The 21,298-nt window shown below is 41.6% G+C and overlaps 1 protein-coding gene across 4 annotated transcripts in view; it reads right to left on the bottom strand.

Moving 5' to 3' along the window:
- Nucleotides 1-710: 710 nt before the first annotated feature.
- Nucleotides 711-21,298, bottom strand: part of NUAK1 (NUAK family kinase 1) — a 60,840-nt gene continuing 40,252 nt past the window's right edge. For 3 of the 4 annotated variants that reach the window (XM_005300784.5, XM_008179367.4, XM_065564745.1), the window contains 5 exons: nucleotides 16,843-16,994; nucleotides 15,160-15,225; nucleotides 6,406-6,525; nucleotides 5,938-6,070; nucleotides 711-4,796 (listed from right to left, as the gene is read on the bottom strand). In XM_005300784.5, the coding sequence (XP_005300841.2) occupies nucleotides 3,643-4,796; nucleotides 5,938-6,070; nucleotides 6,406-6,525; nucleotides 15,160-15,225; nucleotides 16,843-16,994 (1,625 nt within the window). In that variant the 3' untranslated portion in view covers nucleotides 711-3,642. The remainder of the gene's footprint in view (nucleotides 4,797-5,937; nucleotides 6,071-6,405; nucleotides 6,526-15,159; nucleotides 15,226-16,842; nucleotides 16,995-21,298) is intronic. The other variant, XM_042843618.2, reaches the window with a different exon arrangement.

Genomic DNA, 21,298 nt, shown 5'->3' with positions numbered 1-21,298 from the left:
AATACATTTCCTTCCCTGACCAGGGAGGGGAAGGGACTACTGTTGGGGGTGTTGCTTGGCATAAATAAATTTGCTGTTGCCTGGCTGTGAGACAGCCTGTTCTGCCCTCACCTGCAACATACCTGGCTCATGGATCTCAATCTCGAAGAAAGGAGATCCCAGTTAGCTATTCTTCTCTGTGCTATTTTAATACAGATGAAAACCATGGCTTGTTCATGCCAAATCTCTCTTAGGGTATGTCTACACTACCTGTCAGATCGGCAGGTGGTGCTTGATCCAGCAGGGATCGATTTATCACATCTAGTCTAGATACGATAAATCAACCCCCAAGCGCTCTTCCGTTGACTCCTGTACTCCAGCGCTGCGAGAGGCGCAGGCAGAGTCGACAGGGGAGCGGCAGCAGTCGACTCACCACGGTGAAGACACCACGGTAAGTCAATCTAAGTACGTCGACTTCAACTATGTTATTCACATAGCTGAAGTTGTGTAACTTAGATCAATGCCCCCCCCCACCCCTCAGTGTAGACCAGGGCTCAGCATGCAAGTCTCAGTGGCCACCCATATTCTCTTCAAATACACAAATAAGCCAAAAGCTTTGAGTAAACAACTCAGTATAGTTTGCTGGAGATGCTGCTGTATTTTTGCATGAGAAGTTCATTGGTATTTGGCCACAGTTGATCTACATTTAGTTAAAGAGAAAAAAAATCTTACATTCAGTTCATTTTATTTTTATTTAATAAAAAACAGTATCAGGTTAAAAATACAAACACTTTGGGTGATTATCCAGCGTTTTCCCTGTGTGCCTTCTAAAGCCAACCAATGAGTGGAAAACAAAACAAAACCATTTTGGCTGCAGCTGTAAAATAATGTTGCACCAATTAAATTACACCAAATATATTATTATACCTTTTTGAAATGGCTTTCAGACCAATAAATAAAAAAAGACAAATTCAAATAAAAAAAAAGTCAACTTTGTATTACAAAAAAATTAAATAAAAATCACAACACTAATAATAATGTGCAGTCAAGTTTTTTTTTTCTATTCTTCTAGGAATGATAACATGCCAGTAAATCCCTACATGACATTTCCAGTTTGGCAGCAAGCAGTCAATCATTCATTCACATTTGTACACAAGATGGCAGGCCTGGGCAAAAATCTAAGGAGATCTGAGCCTTTGGGGTGCTTCTCAGTTCCTCACAACAGCAAGCTGAGGTCCGTCTCCTTCATCTTGAAACCTGTATAAATCATTTACCCATTTAGAGCCAGATTCAAAGCTGGTATCAGTCAGTGTAGGTCTACTGAAGTCAAACGCCATTAGGTCAAGGGAAGTAGGCTGATTGACACCAGCTCAGGGTCTGGCATCTTAAACTCTAGGGCATATAGTTAAAAGAACATCGTTTGCCCAAGGCTGCAAAGCTCACCTGAATTGCTGAACCCATGTGGTCTCTAGTTCACATTTCCCTAAAATGGAATATGGCAAACCTGTCAACTTTGCACCCCTCAAAATAGTACATGGATTTTTGAAGAGGCAGAAGCAACACATGTAAACCCTTGGGAGGACAGGCTGCCTCACTATCATATTGAAACCCCCCTTCTTAAGAGAACAGTGAGCATTTGCTTTGTGTGAGAACACCACCACGGATGCCTTTTACACCTGGGCTGAATTTTGGCCAAGTGTCTCCTGGAGGAAAAAACCTCTCCATTGAAATAGAGAAGGCGATTCAGGAAATTAAAACTCACCCACCTTTATGCCTGTTAATCCTGCTGATTTTAAGGAGGAGCTGACAGAGTGAAGTACTGTGACACACAAAATAAGGAGTTTTCAAGCTGGGAAGCAATGAGCAATAAAGCAGCTCTTTGTTCGATCTTAAATCTATTCACATCGCTATTCTGGATTCTCCGCTAATGCAAATGGAACTTGGTACTATTTCTCTATGGCTTTTAGGATTTTAGAGCATGCCCAGAGAGAGTGGGCCAAATTCTGCTCCCAGCTGAAGTCTTGGGGTAAAAGATGAGAGCAGAATTTGGCCCATTAACCTCCAGTTGTTTGTGTGTTTGGACTGTTAGAGCTGTAGCCAATTTGACCTCACAGGCCAAATTCTGCCCCCAGTCACACCAGTGCAGCCCCAATGAAGCCCAGGGCCATATGTTCATGTAAATGAGATCTGAAACTGGCCATATGACTCCAATTTGCCCAGGCCTGTCAAACGCATAGTGCCTTGCTAACTGAGGCTTACATTCAGGTAATCCAGTAGACCCAAGTGGTACCTTTATGGGAGTTGAAGCCTTTAGTCTGGATATTTAGATATATCCAAGGAAACATATACATTTTTCTCCTTTTCAGACTACCACTGCTCATGCAGTACCAATTACAAATAGAGATAGATATCTGCATTTTTACAACAAATCCCTTGTCGAGTCTACTGTTCTCATTCCAGCACTCATAGTCAAATTCCTTCTGTTCCACTACTACCTACTTCAAAACATTCTTATTTGGAAAAAGGCACATTCTCACTGATTCTCAGTCCTCCGTCCATTTACTACATGCTACAACCTTTTCTTAAGCTAACATTCTAGAAGCAAACTATTCTCCACTCTCAGATACATGCTAATAAGCAAGGTGGCACCATTTGCTGACAGTGAAAGTGACTGAAATCTGGATTTTGTGTTTAATTAACCCTTGAGAGAATGTGATAAACACCCCCCCTTCCAAGGCATTTGTTTGGCTGGCAATCTGGAAAATGTCACAAACCTAGTAAATATGTTGGGGGTGGGGAGCAGAAATCAACTAGCCATTTGCAATGTACAACTTTTTCTAGCTCATACTATGGTTTCAGTTCTTGTATTTTTTCACTATTAGTACTGATAGTCAGATACGAATCTGTGCTCCTTGCTAGTGAGGAGAATGACATGGTAGCTGGAAAATGTGAATCTGTAGCCACATGCCTCAAATTTTCTAGGCACACCACACTAAGGGTGACTATTTAAAACTACCCTTCCTATAGCACATTCAGAGATATTTAAAGCCAAAAGGGACCATTGTGAACATCTACTCTGCCCTCCAGCATAACACAGGCCATAGATATTTCACCCCGTAATTCCTGCATCAAGTCAAATAACTTCAGGATGAACTAGAGTATATCTTTTAGAAAGACATCCAATATTGAGAAAGATTTAAGTGATGAAGAATCCACCACCTCCCTTGGTAAAGTTGCTCTACTAGTTAATTACCCTCACTATTAAAAATACCTGCCTTATTTCCAATTTGAATTTGTCTACGTTATGCCTTTGTCTGCCAGATCCTGGTGGTGGTGGTATTATTTATTTCTTTGTACGATCGCAGCACTTAGAAATTCTAATCATGGACCAGGATCCCACTGTGCTAGGCACTGTATGTTTGCATCCCATATGAATATTTTCTTTGGGCAACTAGGTAATACTTTAATAAAGCAAACTAAAAGAGTTTGCATAATGCTTAAAAGAAGACTTTGGGGTTTTTACATATGTCATGATTTTCAGCTGAGAATGCGCATTCAACCCATTTTGATGATCCTACCACTGTCAGCAAATTGGTAACCAGGCTAACTCCATCATAAAGGTACACATGACAACTCCCTTCCCTTCCCACCCTCTCCACTGTGCTAGTTGAGCTTGTTGCAGATCTCCAGAGCTTTCTTGTAGACCTGAGTCACATCATCCATGTCCGTGAGAAGGGAAAAACTGCTGTCCCCCAGCCGATTTCGATAACGTTTCAAATGCTGTGGGCGTGGGCGGTTCTGGAGTCCTTCAAAATCTTGGATCTGGAGGAAGTTTTCAGCAGAGACACAGCTCCGTATCCTTTGCCTGTTTGGCCTGCTCTCTTGCAAATCTAGCAAGTCAAAGGAGTCACTGGACAAAATACTGTCATCACTAATCACACTAGAAGGGCGACTGTAACTTCGAGATAATCTATCCCCAGGCAGGACCCCTTCTTCCATGGCTTCCACCATCGGTGTTTCAGGACTGACCAAAGCAGAGTCAATGCTGCTGGTGGAATACTTGCTGTTGTGTTTTAAGATGCCCTTACGTCTATAGGAATGGCTATGAGGCCCAATTCTTGATGTTTCAGTGATGCCTGGGGAAGTGTCACTGTTTTCTGTCTCATCCTTATTGTCCAACAATTCAGAAGATTCACTTCGTTCTGGAGAAGAGTAGTAGCCAGACTCTCTCTGCTGAGTCTTCTTTAAGATTCCTTTTTTTGGCATGAGGGAAGACGCTTTAGTGCCGTATTTGCTTGCTATTTCTCCCTCCATGGCACTCTTAATGACAACACCAGTCCTACACAGTTCTTGCTCTATCTTAAAAGCGGAGGGTAAGGCTGGGTTGACCACTCCTTCAATGAATCCTGCACTGTGAGACCGATGCTCACTGTTGCTCCTTTTCTTCAAGATTCCTTTGGGCCTCTTGGAGGTTGGTTTGGATGCATTCTCAGCTCCTCCTTCCTGGATCGATTGCACAATGTCATTTTCCTTCTTTGATTTTTTCAGGGACCTCTGTCGCTCCAGCGTAACTTCGGAACCTTTGGGTTTGGAAAGGCACTTCATTTTGGTATCAGTCTCTGGCTGGAGACCCGTCGAACGGTGATGCCAATCAATAAACCTAGCCAGCAGCGGGGACTCTGATTCTCTCAAGGCATCACAGTCACAAACGCTGCTCTTGTAGCCCCAATTAACCCACCAGTGATTGGCTATGTCTTCGATGGTTGCTCGGCGCTCAGGATTCACCATCAGCATCCACCTGATCAGACCACGAGCATCTACGGTCAAAGAATGACATTTAAAATAGTCAAAATATAGACATCTTTGTTTTTTCATTTTAAAATGGAAATATGGGCAAGACAGCTTAATAGAAATTATGCTTCTCAAAACAGGTGAAGTGAACGTGCTATGTGGGAAGACTTTGACCATCAATTCAACTTCAGGAAATGAAATTAAGTGCTATTTCATATCTGAAGCCACATGATACACCCAAGCAAATGTAACACTGGCTTTTCAAGTAGATGAGTGTTTTTCCTTATTAGTGAAGGAATCTAGTGTAGACACTGAACTTTACATCAACCCAGATTAGTATAAGCCTTAGAGGAAACCAAAAGGGCACTCAGGTAGTTCAAATTATGTATATTATTAATTTTGTATCTTTGTTTTTTTTTAAGAAAAGAGGGGGAAAGAAAGTAAAATGCAATTATAATATAGTCTTTTATGTATTTTTAAAGATAAATTTCCACAAAGCAAATTAGGTAGGAATAACCAAGAGGGAGAATATGAAAAATGGTGGCAAACAAATGATGAAAAATAAATGCCTAGTGAAATTTATTGATAGATTCATAGATTTCATGGTCAGGGACCATTATGATTGTGTAGCTGGACTAGAATGTTTTGGTGCCTTTCTATCAGGGTTCTAATCATGATGGCATTCCCTTGTGTAATATTAATTGTGAACATATTGGTATTAAATTCAGACTTCAGAATGGGTTTTTGGGCCAAGTGGTTGCTTCCCCTATTCAACTTCTCTCTGCTTTTGATAGATATCACACAATGTAGTTAGACTAGAAGACTGATCTGTATCAGGACCTTGTATCAGTTTACAGCTTGTCTGAACAATTTCGCTTGCAATAGCTAACAGACTTTCCACTGTCACATATCTAGTTAAAAGACCCTGTTAAAGCTTCCATAAGGCAATAAAATCTATCTGCTGTAAAACTTTCATTTCAAAAGGGCTTTTGGTAAGGGCTCTATCCAGATGGGAACTGATGGCAGATGATGTTTTGAGAGGGGATGGGAGATCCTTTTACTTGTCATTCTAAAGTGACACACCAGAAAATGCTGGTAGAGGCCAAGTCAGCCAGCCATTCTGAACTCCTGTCATCTCACTGCATTACACCAGCTCTTTTTTTATACCTGAGGGCTGTGTTGGCTCACGATATTCTCCGCTGCTGATCTGCCTGATCAGATTTTTGTGATCAAAGCCATCAAAGGGCATCGTTCCATAAACCAGAGTGTAAAGCAATACACCAAGGGCCCAGCTGTCGACCTAAAAATACATAGACAAGAAGCGTAAAGGCTAGAAAAGCTGATTCCTGCAGACTTCCAGACCATTAGCACCACAAAAGCAACGGAACATCCAGCTGTGCTTGGTTACCAGCATGCAGGTATTTAACAGCTGACAAAGTGTAAGCAAAGCAAATGAAAGTTACAGAAGGCAGCTTGAATACTTCCAACCTAGGAGAAGCCCAACATAGTCTATGTGTGAGATACTATCAGGACAGAACTAATGTTCTTGCTCATTATTACCAAATATAGATCGTATATGTGCCACCAACACAAGATTAATTTTAATTTCACTTTCCTTCTCCCGTGCCCCCTTACCTCTGGGCCTCGATAGGGTCTTCCATTAACAATTTCTGGGGAAGCATACAGTGGGCTCCCACAAAAGGTCTGTAGAAACTTGTCTTTGTGATAGAGGTTGGAAAGACCAAAGTCTGCAATCTGTAAAGACAAAAGGGGTCTGTAGTACTGACATTTACCTTATGAAAAGATAGGGATGGAGTGAGATCTACTGGTTAAATCTTCAGGATTAGGCACCAGGACTCTTGGTTTCTATTCACAGCTCAATCACTGGTTCCCTGGACGGCCATCAGTAAGTCATTTAATCCTGGATACCTCACATATCTTTGCAAGGATAACTGGAAGAACCTGGACCTTACTATCCGCTGGTTGCCCTGCACCATGTGTAGTCATTGACACCAGTGCAAAGTGAGCATAAAGTGCTACCATTCTGATGTGGCTGCACTGGTCTAAAAGCCTACACAAGGTGCAGGCAAACTGAGAGTCAGGCCCTTAGAACTCAACAGGAGAAGTGAGGCAGTGGTGTCCTGGGGACCCGGGGATAAGATTACAGAAGGAAGTGGCATCTGAAGTCATTTGGAGCCAATTATAGTAGGGGGAGAAAGAGTAACACACTGTCTAACCTTTCCAGGTTCAATAGGCTTTGATCAATTACGCCATTATGGATTTGAATGGTCAACCAAACCAGTGTACCCTCTGTAAGGCAATAAACAGAAGTCCATTCTGAATTGGAAACAATGGACCCAAATCCTGCATTCCTAAAAATGCCCCTTGAGATTGTTGGGACATTTATTTATTTCTTCTAGTCCAGCAGCTCTCAACGAGGGATCCGGGGCCCCCTGGGGGGCCACAAGCAGGTTTCAGAGGGTCCACCAAGCAGGACCAGTGTTAGACTCACTGAAGCCCAGGGCAGAAAGCCAAAGCCCTGATGTGCAGAGCTGAAGCCCAGGGCCCTGAGCTCTGCCACCTGGGGCTGAAGTTGAAGCCTGAGCAAATGAGCTTTGTGGGGCCCCCTATGGCATGGGGCCCCAGGCAATTGCCCTGCTTGCTATCCTCTAGTGCCAGCCCTGGCTTTTATATGCAGAAAATCAGTGGTGGTGGCACAGGTGAGCCATGGAGTTTTTATAGCTTATTTGGGGGGGGGGGGCTCAGAAAGAAAAAGGTTGAGAACCCCTGGTCTAGTCTCTGCTCTTGTTCTTATCAAACAAAAGTTGAGGATTGTGAGACTGTGGCATAAAAACTCTCACATCCCTTACATTTTCATTGTTTCCCCAGCACAAGGCAACATAGCTCAGTTTCATCTTGTTTTTGACCCAAATGTCTGTGTCATAGAGATCCACATTTTTATTATTGTACACTATTGACACAAAAATGATGGCTCACAAAACTTAGAATTGGTAATATTCACAGTAGCTTTCTGTGCAGTTACCCCAGAAGCCACACTGCAGCTGCAGGCACAGTCAAGCTGTCCCTTCACGGGACAAATCCTGCTCACCATACTATCGTGCCTTCAATAGGACTATCATGTGAGTCGGGGTGTGGCTTCCTTTGAGATCCTGGGGGGAGAGTAGCTTGCCAACCCATGGTTCTGTAGAGGGGGTGGATGATCACCTAGGATTATGTTACTAGGAATTACATTGCTGGGGCTTTGCTGGGTTTAAATGCCTTGATAGACATTTTTTTCTTATTTAGTTGTTATTTAAATTACATTATAAAAATTAATCCAACACAATAGCAGGGTAGCAGAAGCTGCTTCCTCTTCCCCTTCTGCAAATCTCTGGGAAATGGTGGCACAGAAGCTGAGCCTCCCACCATAGTAGAAAAACAGTGTAGCAAAAAATGGGTCAGAGGGTTGGGCCCATAAAATGCAAAAGACCATTCAGCCAGCAGAAGATGGTTTAGGGGTGCAGTGGAGTGGAGCTGATAAACACACACAATAATGGCTGCCAGGGATGCAAGAAGGGTAGAAAGCATGCAGAGAATACATGAGACAAGTATGACAACTTGTATCATGGTTCCTGCCATGATAATAGATGGCCTAAACAATAAACAATACAAAAAAACAAATAAACAGAATGATAAATTGGGTTTGCCCCTGTTTTTGCATCTTTATGATGTATAAAGGAAGCTTCAACAGTATTTTTCAGACCAAAAAGAAAAATACTAAAAAGGAAGGAGTTTTCTATTGAGTTTTTTTTTTTTTCACCTTATAAATGCGGGCCTTTTCTACCATGAAGAACTAGTGATATTATGACATCATAAAAGACAAAAAAGCAAAAGCAGAGTACTGTAATCAGAAGGCAAAGAGGATTTTTTTTCAGCATTTAAAACTTTTTGTCGTTGTTTGCTCTTGCTAACATCTACATAACTGCAATGTCTAATCAGCGTTTAGGAAAAAAGAGGTCCTTGTTAAACTTTTTTGACACCCCTCACTCTTTTGCCTTTCTCTGAGACACCCCCCACCTCCAATGTTCTGCCGCAAAACTAGGGAATGCCAGACTAAAAACCAAAAATAAGCAGCAGGGTGGAAGAGAACTTCCAGGTTTTCTTTATATATCATAAAGAAAAAAATGGGGGCCATGTTCATTTTTTACTTAAATCCTTGGTCACCTTTAAAATCCTATTTATCCCATTTCAAGCTCCCACCTCTAATATTTTGCTGGGGTGCATATGTGTGTGAGAGTCCTGCAGATATTTGCAGCTCCTAAAGTAGACCTGAAGGAGTAGCTGATTTCTTTTCATTAATAGTACTTTATCCCATTCCAGTATAATTATTATAATTTGAATTTATTCAATATCCCAACTAGTGCATTATCAATCTGTTGTAGCAAATTCAACCCTTAAATAAGTATGTTTTGTAAAATCTTCATTGGATGGCTGGAAAACCATTGAATGGGGTGTACTACTGCAATCTGCAGACATATTCTCATGGCTCAAATTGCACTTAATTGCCCTAAATTCCACTTTCTTATCAAGTCACTCTGACTGGCTTGCAGGAAGTTGGTTTTAAGTCTTATGAAGTGTGTCCTGTCAATCAGAAGAAGAGTGGAACCAATTCAGTGTTAAAACTTTCCTGCTAGTCCCTGAGCTTTGGTTTAGTTCAGGATACAGCTAAGACGGGGCAGACACTGCACAGTATGCTTCCTTAAGAAAATACATTCCCTTAAGGCCATGGAATGTATAAAATGTGTGTATATGTGCATTGACATATATAGGGCTACACATACCACTCTTCACACCAAGGAACTCCTAGACTTGGACATTCATGTTTTCATTTTGGCCATTCAGGAAAAGGGTATTTATATTACAATCCACTCCCATACTCACAGACTGATATTTATCAGATTTTCCCGTAAAAACTGTCGTGCCCCCCAAAACAAGATTAATAGAAGCCAAGATTACTTCATGTTCTTGGCACTTAAATGGAGCTAAAGCATTAAGTCAAAAAACCTTCAAAATTGGGAAGTGCTGGCAGCAGGCTTTTCTTCCCTTAGCTTTAGGAGGTGCATGTTACATGTTTACTGTTAACTACAATAACCTAGATGTAATTTATTGGTTGGTTATAAGTATGGATTGTAAATTCCATGAAGTGTGCATTCATTTAAAGAACTTGGGCCAGGTCTTCAGCAGGTATAAATTAGCTTGGCTCCACTGACTTCAATGGAGCTATTCTGATTTACATCATATCAGGATCTGGCTCTTTGTAATTCAATGCAGACTAAAAATATATTTGGTCCATTAAAGCAGATGAATGACTGAAGAATTTACATGCTAGGGGTGAAATTTTCAAGAATTACATGTATCTACTGTGAACAAACTGCCTGTTCTGCATATATGTAATCCCCATGGGTTTATTCTGGCTTGTTTCCATTTTAAGGCCCAACCGAAGGTGCAGTTAGCATCTTCTTGTCACTACTACTTACATTTTTCTCTCCTGCTGTCACTCTGTATCATTTTAAGTTTATCATATCAACAGGATTTTTGGTCTTTTGGTGCTGCCTTAGCCCTCCTGTCTTTCTAGCCATTGATTGCACAGGCACGTATGGGGGATGATTGTGAAAGAGAGTGACCCCCTTCCTCTTGGTACAAAAGGCATTGGTGGGAGACTGCAATTCAGTTGAGCTGAGGGGAGCAGCATAAGGGGTAGCTGATTGGGAGGATCTATGTATGCAGTGTTGTTGCAGCCATGTTGGTCCCAAGATATTAGAGAGACAAAGTGGGTGAGGATCTATCGTTTATTGGATCAACTTTTGTTGGTGAGAGACACAAATTTTGAGCTAGACAGAGCTGAAGAAGACCTCTGTGTAATTCAAAAGTTTATCTGACTCCTCAACAGAAGTTGATCCAATAAAAGATAGATCCTCACAAGGTGGGTGAGGTCATTCGACATACAGAGACTCTTAGTTTCCAGCATTCCACACAATGTTTCAAATTAATGAGAGCTGGAGGAGCAGCAGTGAGAGGGAGGAAGCTCTTATTTGGACCAAGGTCGGAAGCCCAAAGTAGTAATAAATTCATTTTAAAGTAAATTGTATTGCTAGCAGCTGGGAAGTGAGTCAGGACAGGGAGAGGCTAATATTTGTTGCACGATCCCACGCTTCATTACCACATGACTTAAACTGACTATTGCTTTATGTATATTGCACGGTATACAATGCAATAAAGATTGTAATATTTTTTCAACATAGCAGACTGTGCTGACTTGGGGAATCCTGGGAGGGATCAACTCATGAGATTCCACCCCATTTTTCTGCTCCAGGATAAAGATAGTCAATATCCTGGGAGAACCATTTTTGAGCATGGACCCGTGACTCTGTTCCAGAGGCAGGGAAGTTCAGTGGTCAATCTGCTAGTAACACAAATCAGACAGGTTTCATCACTATCAGTTTCCTTTCTTAGTTTAAAAAATGTTTTTTCTTTTCTGACATAACAGACTGTCCATATTTGTTATAACCATTTACTGGAACTGATGTAGTGTCTAAGAGTCTCATTCATGGATCTGGACTACCGCTGTGCTAGGTGATGTCAGCACCATTACTGACATGCAGAATAGTAACACTCTGGGTCCAAATAACACTGTGGTTCAGTTCAGAGGTCTTAGCATCATCATACTTTGCAGAGTTATATGATTTATCCATTGAGATTCTGTGCTAAGGCACAATTTACCAAGAAACTGATTATGCAGCCATTTGCTCCAAAAATGCAACATAATACTGACTGCTTTGGACATTAAGTACTAAGCTATAGGACTGCAATGGTCAGTTCTAAGCCAAAACTAGTATGGTTGTTTTTCTTTACTTCCAAAGGATCTGAGCACACAATCCTTCTCATGAGTGACTGAAACAAGACATTATTTATGATTTAATATATATCAGCTCCCCCCATTTCAGGGAGTGTTCAAGAAATGGTTTTCAGGGAACACCACCACCATAGAAAGTCCTTTGGTAATCTAACCATGTAACTTAGACTAGAGGCCCCTACGCACTCTGATCTGTGGAACAGCGGGGATCTTCCCAACTGTCTGGATTCCAATGATGCTACATTTGTCAATCTTCAAACATTGATGCTTCCTGTTTGTTGTACTTCAGTCCATGACTCTTTCAAGTTTCCAGAGACTTTACTGGCTAATTAAACTCGAAAACCCAATTATCTCTATGCACACTGTTCATCTGCCTCATGACTTAAATTTAATCAGATCAAATTTAAGGATGGCTCCAAAGTTGGCAGGATATCAAATAGAAAGGATAGAATAAAATGACTAAGTGAATCCTTGAGCTCAGAGGGTAATTTCTAATAGATGAAATGTTCTTCACTTCCCGGCCTAAAAGCACTATAGTGTGCTACTCTACATTGTTCTGGTTTCTTATAATGACATTTATTAGATGTTAGCTGTTAACATAGTGGATGAATAGTACAATTGTGTAATCTGTACTATATGTGTCACTAGTTATTTGAAAAGTTTATACTTTGCAACCCAGTGAACAAAGTGGTTCCTTTTTATATACATTTCTTACAACCGATCAGTAAAATTTGTGAAGGGCTTTGGGATCTACTGGCAAAATAAAAAATATAAATATTAGTTCATGAGGATGGGCATTTTAGAAAGACAGAAAACTATAAGTCTCATCCCATTTTAGTAGATGTGTTTCCACTGAGCATTCAAAACCAGCCACCCCTTCCTAAAGCCCCAAACTGCACATTTCTTTCTTTCTGCATAAAGCATGTATAAATATTTTCAGAATCAGGGCCTGTTAGAGTTACTCAACTGAAAATAAATAATTTACAGCTCCAGATGTGTTTCCTTGCCAACAAACACTGTTTATGAAACAGGAAAAAAAGGGGGAAATAAAACCCTGTGTCACTAACATAGAAACCACAATAACAAATTCTAACCCCAAAGTATCAAGGCAAATAGCAGCAGTCTGTTTAATATCAAGTACTGGAAGTAGTTCTCAATGTGGTAGGTAAGGTACAAAAAACCCTCCCTCAGAGGAATCCAAATTCAAACACCATTGATAGTGGGATTGTGAAATATAAACCGTTTCCAAATCCCAATCCTTAAACCTCAAGAGCTTCTTTGTTTAAATATAGGCATCATGAGAAAGCAAGACAGCTTATAGCCACCTGTGTGTATATCATGCCCATGCACATTTGCACATATAGAGATGTGCATTACTTTTAGCAAAGGAATGAGTGAGGAAGAACTGAAAATATGCAAAAGGCACACACACGGTAGGCTAAGCAGAATTTAATCCAACAAAGGGGGGGTCCTTGAGAAAACAGTCTATGAATACCCCAAGTTGTTCTTTACTGGGAGCTGTAGGAAATGTGTAATTATTAAAAGATTCATCAGCTACCAATATTTCTTCAGGTATTCTATGAACACAAGATTTATGTTAAAGTACCACTGCAGTATTTGACATGTCTAGAGCCCCAGGGTGAAATCCCAGCCACAAGTTTTTCCACTGACGCTAGTGGGGCTAGGATTTCACCCCCATCCTGCAAACCCTTGCTCACAAGAGCAGTCCTGGCTCATACCCATCAAAGTCAACAGGATGCTTCATGTGGGTGAGGACTTGCAGGATCAGGCCCCTAGTTACTTTCTGACTAGCATCTTCCAAAAATAGCACCAACCACTGTAGTATCTGAGAAAAAAAGTCTGTGATTTTGAAGTGCTTTGATCACGCTGAGTTTGGGTATTATTCACCTCTCACTGGGGTTTAAATCAGGATTCAGTCCCTTGAAATCAGAAGAGTTGAAGTGGTATAAAACAGACATAAAAAGGGAATCAGGCCTTTTGTCTTGATGCAATTTCCTACAGGCTTGAGAAAATGACTGGTTTGCATGTGATGAACGCAGCCCATCCCATTTAACAAATTCCCCAAATTCTTCTTCTCTCTCTCTCTCAAGAAATCTGTGATGAGCTCGGAAGATAGTTTGGTACGTAATGCCGAAAGAGAGGCCATCCTGCATGCAGAAGCCTGGACTACATACAATGTCCTAGAAAGGCTATTTTTTGTTTTCAGTGCTATTAAAAGGCGCAGTGGGGCTGCCAGCATTGGTGACACTGTTGGCGCATAATGGGAGAGATTGACTCTAGCACTACAACTCTAACGTTAACAACAAACATTCAAGTGTCGCATAGGACATGCCCTCTGTAAAATGCTATTTTTAGAAACTGCATATTTATGTGTCTTTAATCCACCCGTTGAGCCAACGTAGCTTCTGTCATCAGTTTTACACAGATGGTACCTACCATATGTTATTGTCTATTTCCATTTCCATTGTGCATACATTTAAAATGAATAGGATCTCTTAGTATGATGCACAAAAGACAGAGCAGGGAGCACGGTGGCTATCAGTGGAGAGACAGGACAGAGAACTGACAAAGACAAAACTTGAGCTGTTGGGATAGTTGGCTGTGTAGATGGTTTCTTGATTGCTTCATTTTCTTAATTAAGCCATAAGGCACAACAGCCAGTGGGTAGTATCGATCATCTGCCTCTCTGTTTGTCCATAGATCTATACACCTAACCAATCTATGCTGCATCAGGAGGGGACAGTGACTGTATGCCTCATGAGTGTGAACTGACACCAAGCTGAAGGTGAAACAGATTCACCATCTAGGAACTTCACTAATCTCCCAGAACTGCATTACTTATCTTGTCTTATGGCTATTATTAAAAAAAAAAAAAGAAGAAGAAGAAGAAAGGAAAGAAGGTCATTCCCATGCTTTCACTGGGGATTACTGACATGGATATGACATCACTGATCGCCAGTCAGAAAGCTACATTTGTGTCTGGAGTTCTAAGGCCATTTCCTAATGAAGCACATGTGCTTTTCTAGGTTTATTTTGAAACTCTATTTGCTTATTTTCCAGACGTGATCAAAAGGACATTCGGAGTGTTCTGTAGGAGGCACTTGAACCCTCTAGGCTAAGAAAGTTTTTTCGAGCCTTAGCAGCAGCCAGCAATAATACCATTTGTAATGTAAACTGTACCGCTTGAAACACTCTGCTGTCTTCCACTGGCAAATTAATATTGCTTTGGGAACTGAGCCCCTTGGGTGGCGAGAAGGGTTTTCCCCCCAGAATTATCCAAAACTCCATTTAGCACTTCAAACTAACCATATACAGTACTCTCTCTCCTCAACTTCCCACCCGCTCAGTTACTTGCCAGTTGCTGTTGCTGTAATACTGGATCCAATCACACCTTGGCTAAAAATTGCTATGGAACTTGCAAAGCCATTCAGAGAAGGGGACAGAAAGAACCTTACCTTAATGTTAAAATTGTCGTCAAGAAGGATGTTTTCCAGTTTTAAATCCCTATGGACAACACCATTCTAAAATGAAAAACAAAAGGGCGGCGGGGGGGGATATTGGACAGGTTAAAGAACTGAACCATCAGGGTGGTCTTTGTATCTACATTTCAGGGCTGAGTTTGCTGTCATAACACTCACGGCCCAGTGACTAGTGACAGGAGATGTATTAGTCACTTGCTGTGTGGTTAAGAGAAGAATGACTGGAATCTGTCCTCCCACAAAGCCTGTAAAACAGCAGGGGGATTCTTTTCGGAACTTAATTCCAACTCCTATCCTACCCCCACTGTGTGAAAGCAATATATTCTTCCCAGGCACCAGAAAACAGAATCTGTCAATGACATTAGTCCTTAGAAAAGCTCTAATTCCTCCAGTGTGCAGCTGTTTGGGCAAGGGGAGTTATAACCCTAAAAGACAGCTACTGCCTGCAAATGTTAGGGATGGAAATTAACAAGAAGGATTTAAGTCTTAGCATCTTATTCCTAAAGTTCTGAAAACTAACCCTGTACAAAAGACTGTGATAGATTTTCTGTGCTGGGCACTGAGGACTTTGCAAACCTCCCTTACTTAGCAGAATTTAAAGGGAGATTAAAATGTTTTAAAATTCTAACAAAAAGGCTGCACTAGCTGCTTATTGGCTTTAGTCTGGTGCAAATTTTAGCTCTATACCTCCATGGCCCACAGGAGGAAGGATAGCCCAATGGTTGGGGCACTCGCCTGGGAGACCCAAGTTCAATTCCTTGTTCTGCTACAGACCTCCTGTGTGACGTTGGGCAAGTCACTTAACCTCTCTGTGCCTCAGTTCCCCATCTGTAAAAATGGGGGTGATAATGCTTCCCTGCCTCAATAGGTTCTGGAGAGGAGATGGGCACTGCTGAGATAAAAGCAACACCCATTGAAATGTCATGAACGTAACATCCCTACAACTGCATCAGTCACAGGGTATGTGGACAACCAGGGCCCGTAAGGGAGGATGAAGGGCCCATGAAGTTAATCAGCCTGAAGCTTGTTTTTCATGACTTAAATTGTCCTTCAGAAGCATGCCAAGAAGGATAAAGACAACAACAAGGGGAATCCTTCTGCTGCTCCTATTATATCTGGAGGAGTTACTTTTGGATAACTTAAATGACTCCATGACAGGTATTCTCACTTTCTTCCCCTCTCAAAAGAGTTCCCTTGTTCTGAAGTAGTATATTTACACCTCTGCTCTGCTTTTTTTTATTGTATATACTGTACCTTATTCTCCTGTCAAAAATTGTTCTGAATTCAAATTACAGGAAAACTATCAATCCTTTTCTATTGACTGTGTCACTAACAGTGGTCTTTCTTCTACAGAAAGCTAGTGGAGAATTCGGTCACATAAGGAGAAAATTTTCAAAGGCTCAAATGGGAGTTAGGCTTGGTGTAAGGGACTTAGCTGGTGGAAATGGGCCCAGGTAAGGATATGGCCTTTAGTCTCTAAACATGGATGGTGAACTAGTGAAATATTTGCACTTGTGATATCTTGCTGTACACATAAAATACTGCACCTGGACCCTCCCACTTCAGCAGCTGAACATTTTTACCTCACTGGTTCTTTTATGCATGAGAGTCACTGTTAAAGCCTCAAATAGTTAGGTTAACACCAAATGCTGTGCTCACCTTGTGACAGTAATGTACAGCGGAGACAATCTGCCGGAAGAAGTGTCTCGTCTCCCTCTCGCTCAGCCTCCGCCTCTCGCTGATGTAATCATACAACTCCCCTTTGCTTGCATACTCCATGATTATCACAATCTTATCTTTATTTTCAAACACTGCAGAGGCAATAAAAAAAGATAATAAACTGTTCATTTGATAGATTTAAAATTGACACTTAAAAGGGGGAAGAGACTAAAAATGATTTGGGGTATGTGATGCACCATCACTGGACCATGGAGAGGTTTCCAATATACTGCCACCAACATGCTTGGCAAAGGTATGGGCTACTCAAGTGCATTGGTTCTAAACTTGAAGGTCACAACCCTAAGGGGATCATGAACAGGTCAAGGGAAGAAGGGTTGTAACTACCCTCACCGTCTCTACAGCTAGATGGGAGGGGGATCCTGACACTGTAATATGGGGTATGAATAAGACCACTAGGCTCTACCAGTCTGAGCAAAGTACTAGCGCCAGGAACTCCTGAGTTCTAATCCCAGATCTGACAATGACATCCTATATCCTTGTGAAACACACTTAGCCAGTCTGCAAGATTGGTATTGCACATCTTTTGAAGAACCTAAATTATCTGGCATGCTAGAGAAACAAGGCAAAACTGAAATGCAAGTGATGAGCCCACAGAACTACCTTCATGCCCAGACATCTTTCGTGATCCATTACTGCACCAGATTCAATCCTTGCCTAAGTTATCTTTTCAAATGCTTATCCAAACAAATCATGTAACTCCAGGAGCTACCTAGGGAGAGAGGCTGGTTCACAGGGCTAGGAGTTCGGAATTCCTGGCATTAGAGTCCTAGCTCTGACCCTAAGTTTCATTGTGGCCTTGATCTTTTGCTTAGGGACAAATTCTCAACTCACGGGCACTGATGTAAATCCCAGAATAACTCCAGTAAAGACAGAAGCAATATCCATCTCAGAGGGGTGTCATAAAGATTAGTTACTGCTTGTAGAGGCACAGTGTAAAGCACTCATCATTACTATGATTATTCAAAAATACAGATAACTTAAGACACATAAATTAAGTATTAGTTAAACAACAATAAAGATTAGGTCTGAGCTCTTTGCTGCAGGCATAATTAAAGGACCTGTGATAAAGGCAAAGGTGCTTAATGTTCTACACTTGTTCATATTATAAATCATTACTGCTACTAGGTATCATTTTGGTCAGTTAAAGCAAGCTTTTCCCCTACTTTTACTATTGTGTACTCACAGTGCCATTGAATAGCCATTAAGACAAAAGGGCCTGATTCTGTTTCCCTGCACCATGTGTCATCAATTACAGCAATGCAAAATGAGTGTAAAGCCATTCCGGTTTGTCAATGAAGAATCAGGCCCAAAGAGTTCTAGGAGTCATATCTTTAACCAGAGTTCTGCAAACAGGTTTCTATTTATTTCCAGTAGTAATACAGTCCAGACCCCTCCGTCACACTATCAATCTGTTGCCTTCCTGGTCTGAAAGAAGTCTTTTGTAACCATGACTCATAATATGCTTAGAGACTGTTGGATATGTGATTTTATAAATCAAACAATACATAAATAATCAGTTAGGTCTTAAATGTGTCAAATTCATGAAAAATTATTTTACTGCCTATATTTACCATCAATATTTCATATGTTTGATGTTTTTCATTAGAATTGAAAACAGCCACGCTAGCACACATTTAAAGGCCACTTCAAAGGGGTTTTGAAGTTATACTGTTAACTTTTATTAGAGACATTACAGTAGTGAGCCAGGGCCCCATTGCACTAGGTGCTGTACAAACACAGACAGACAAAGACCTGGCTCTTGTCCTAAGGAACACACCCTCCTCCACTTGTTTAAATTGGTGAAATCAATGGAACAATGCCAGATTCCATCAGCTGAAGCTCTGGCCTTAAGGGTTTATGTTTACTGTACAAATACTTTAATTTAACAATTGTATTACATATTTAGCATACAAGGGGAGTCTGGGATGTCTGCAGGGGGGTTCATTTCCTTACTGTTGCCTGTCCTTCTCCCAGGAAGAGGCTATGCCTGTGACTGACTTTTACTATCACAATTCTAGGCATTATTAATTATTACTTAATTGTGTGAGCGCACTATTCTGAACTTCAGTGGAAGGGCTGGCTGCTCAGCACCTACAGGCCTCCCCACAACAGCTCTCACATATACCGTGTGCGTATGTGTGTGTGGGGGGGGGAGGGGTTGGCTATCAAATATTTGTGACTATTCAACTTTCTGTAAAGGCAAATGCACGGCCACTGATAAGAACTCCAGAAAGCTTATCTTCATGGACATAAAAGTTTACCAAGGACTAGATTGTGCCTTTAGTGATCAGCTCTATATTGGGTGTGAGTTAGGAGCTGCCACTCAGCCCTGGGAGTTACCAGAGGGATTCTGGCTGACTCAGCTAGGACTCCTCCTGGGGCCTTGGGAAAGGTGAAAACAGGAGCTCTGCCATCCTTCGAAAGTGTCCCGTGTGCGCTTCTCTCTAGGCACATCCAGCTCCTTTGGCTGGTACAGAACAGGCACATGGCCATGGTTCTGCTTTCACCCATTCTTCCCTGCCTCCTCTGGGTGAACGCCACTGATGCTAGCCTCAAGCAATGCCTGTGCTCACTATCCTACAAGTGCGGGTTTGTGCCACCTTTGTCTCTTGTGCACCTGTGTAGGGCCAACTGCAGTCTGGCCCACAGTGTGTACTATCACACCTCTACGTTCACTGTAGTACGTGACATGACTGCTCCTTCAGAGCTCAATCCTGCAAGGTCCTGTGCTGTGTGCCATCGACTGCCACTAACTCCACTGGGAGTTCATGAAAAATAAACATTTAAACTAACAAAACAGGTCGTGACCAGTTTCAAATTGCCACACTACTTTGGCTGATACATAAAATTTCCTCTGACTCTGACAATGTACTGTACAGACAGGAAACATGGTACCTGGCCTACATAACCACAGTTCACTTTAGAATGTATTGAATTTCCTTTTATTTCATACTATAGAGGCAACTTGCTGAGGCAAGACCATGCTGGCAGTGAAACTTCCGCCAAAGTAACGAGGTTACAGGGAGTCTTCCAAACCAGTGCTTTTCTGGACCCGCACAACTGGAATGTTGTCTTCCAACATGGCCATTAGTGTTTTAAGGAACATACTTCAGCTTTTGCAGCTCCGTGTGAAGCTGCAGCTCCCAACACACAGATAGTTTTTATTCTTGGGCTTTGTCTCTTGTCCCCTCACACCTTGTCATTAAATTCTACAAGCCAAAGCCTCTCTGCAGTTCTTTCTAAATCCCCCTAAGCTTCAGCAAAATGGCTCTGATAAAAGGGAAAGGGAACTGCCAGATAAAATTGGCCACTGACTTGTCTGCTGGCCTTACAGTACCCTGAAGCATAGACTCCTGCCAGTGATTACATCCTACATGCATCCTCATTAACAATAACCTTCGGAAACTGGAAGAGCTGTCTCTGGATGGATTATACTACAATATCCTCTCCAAGAATGATAGACTGATAGTCTCTGGAAAGGACTCAACATAATATGTGTTCTATACAAAAGCGTTCTGACGTGTTATTGATACAGCATTAATGAGTGCACCCATATCTCTAAGCACAGAGACAGTTGCTAACTAATCACTATTCAGCCCAGGAAGGGGGAAAGGAATAATTCTTTACGCTTAGATAATACACTAAAAATACATGAATTCGACATTTTGAATCAGAAGTGAAGTCAGTTCACAAACAGCTATTGAAAAGCGTACCAGGCTTTATTGTGTACTCTATGTACAATTAAACTGGCCAAATTCACCACTGGTATAAGTGGGCCAAGCTCCACTGATCTCCATGGAGTTTCACTCACAACAAAAGTGAATTCTGCCCATGTATGTGCAAGGATACAATGGGGCTTAATTAATCCCAATGGGTTTGCAACTTTTTTCTGACTAATAATATTGAATCTAACAGATTGTTTTGCATATATGCTGCTTGAGGGCTAGCAGCTCTGAGTAGGGGGTGGTTTGTAGCTGCACTGCCTCCAGAAAGCATTGTGGGCTTAGGATTAGGGTTTGTGAGCAGCCAGCTAGCATGTGTCTGAGGGCCATGCACAGGGCGATGGCCCCTCTTCCACTCTGCTGTTCTTGGGGTGGCTTGCACTCCCAAGGGGAGTTAGCAGACAGAATGCTGAGCCCAGGAGAATGTTAACCATGTCATGGGGCACAAGTGGAAAGACTCCTTTTGCCTTTGGACAACCCTCCACTCATGACTGAGGATGTCACAAAAGCTGTTTGATGCCACTAAACATGGTAACTTCCTGGTGTCCCATGACTGATGATAGTATTCTTTTGATAGATGGATTTATTGAAGTTGTGCCTTAGCAACTCAACCATTTAAGTTTTGTCAAATTTTCCTTTATATTTAGAAATTT

Source organism: Chrysemys picta, chromosome 1, assembly GCF_011386835.1.
Source record: "Chrysemys picta bellii isolate R12L10 chromosome 1, ASM1138683v2, whole genome shotgun sequence".
Classification (NCBI taxonomy): Eukaryota; Metazoa; Chordata; order Testudines; family Emydidae; genus Chrysemys; species Chrysemys picta.
The sequence above is the reverse complement of the archived record's forward strand: the minus strand, read 5'-3'. Positions and strand labels throughout refer to the sequence as shown.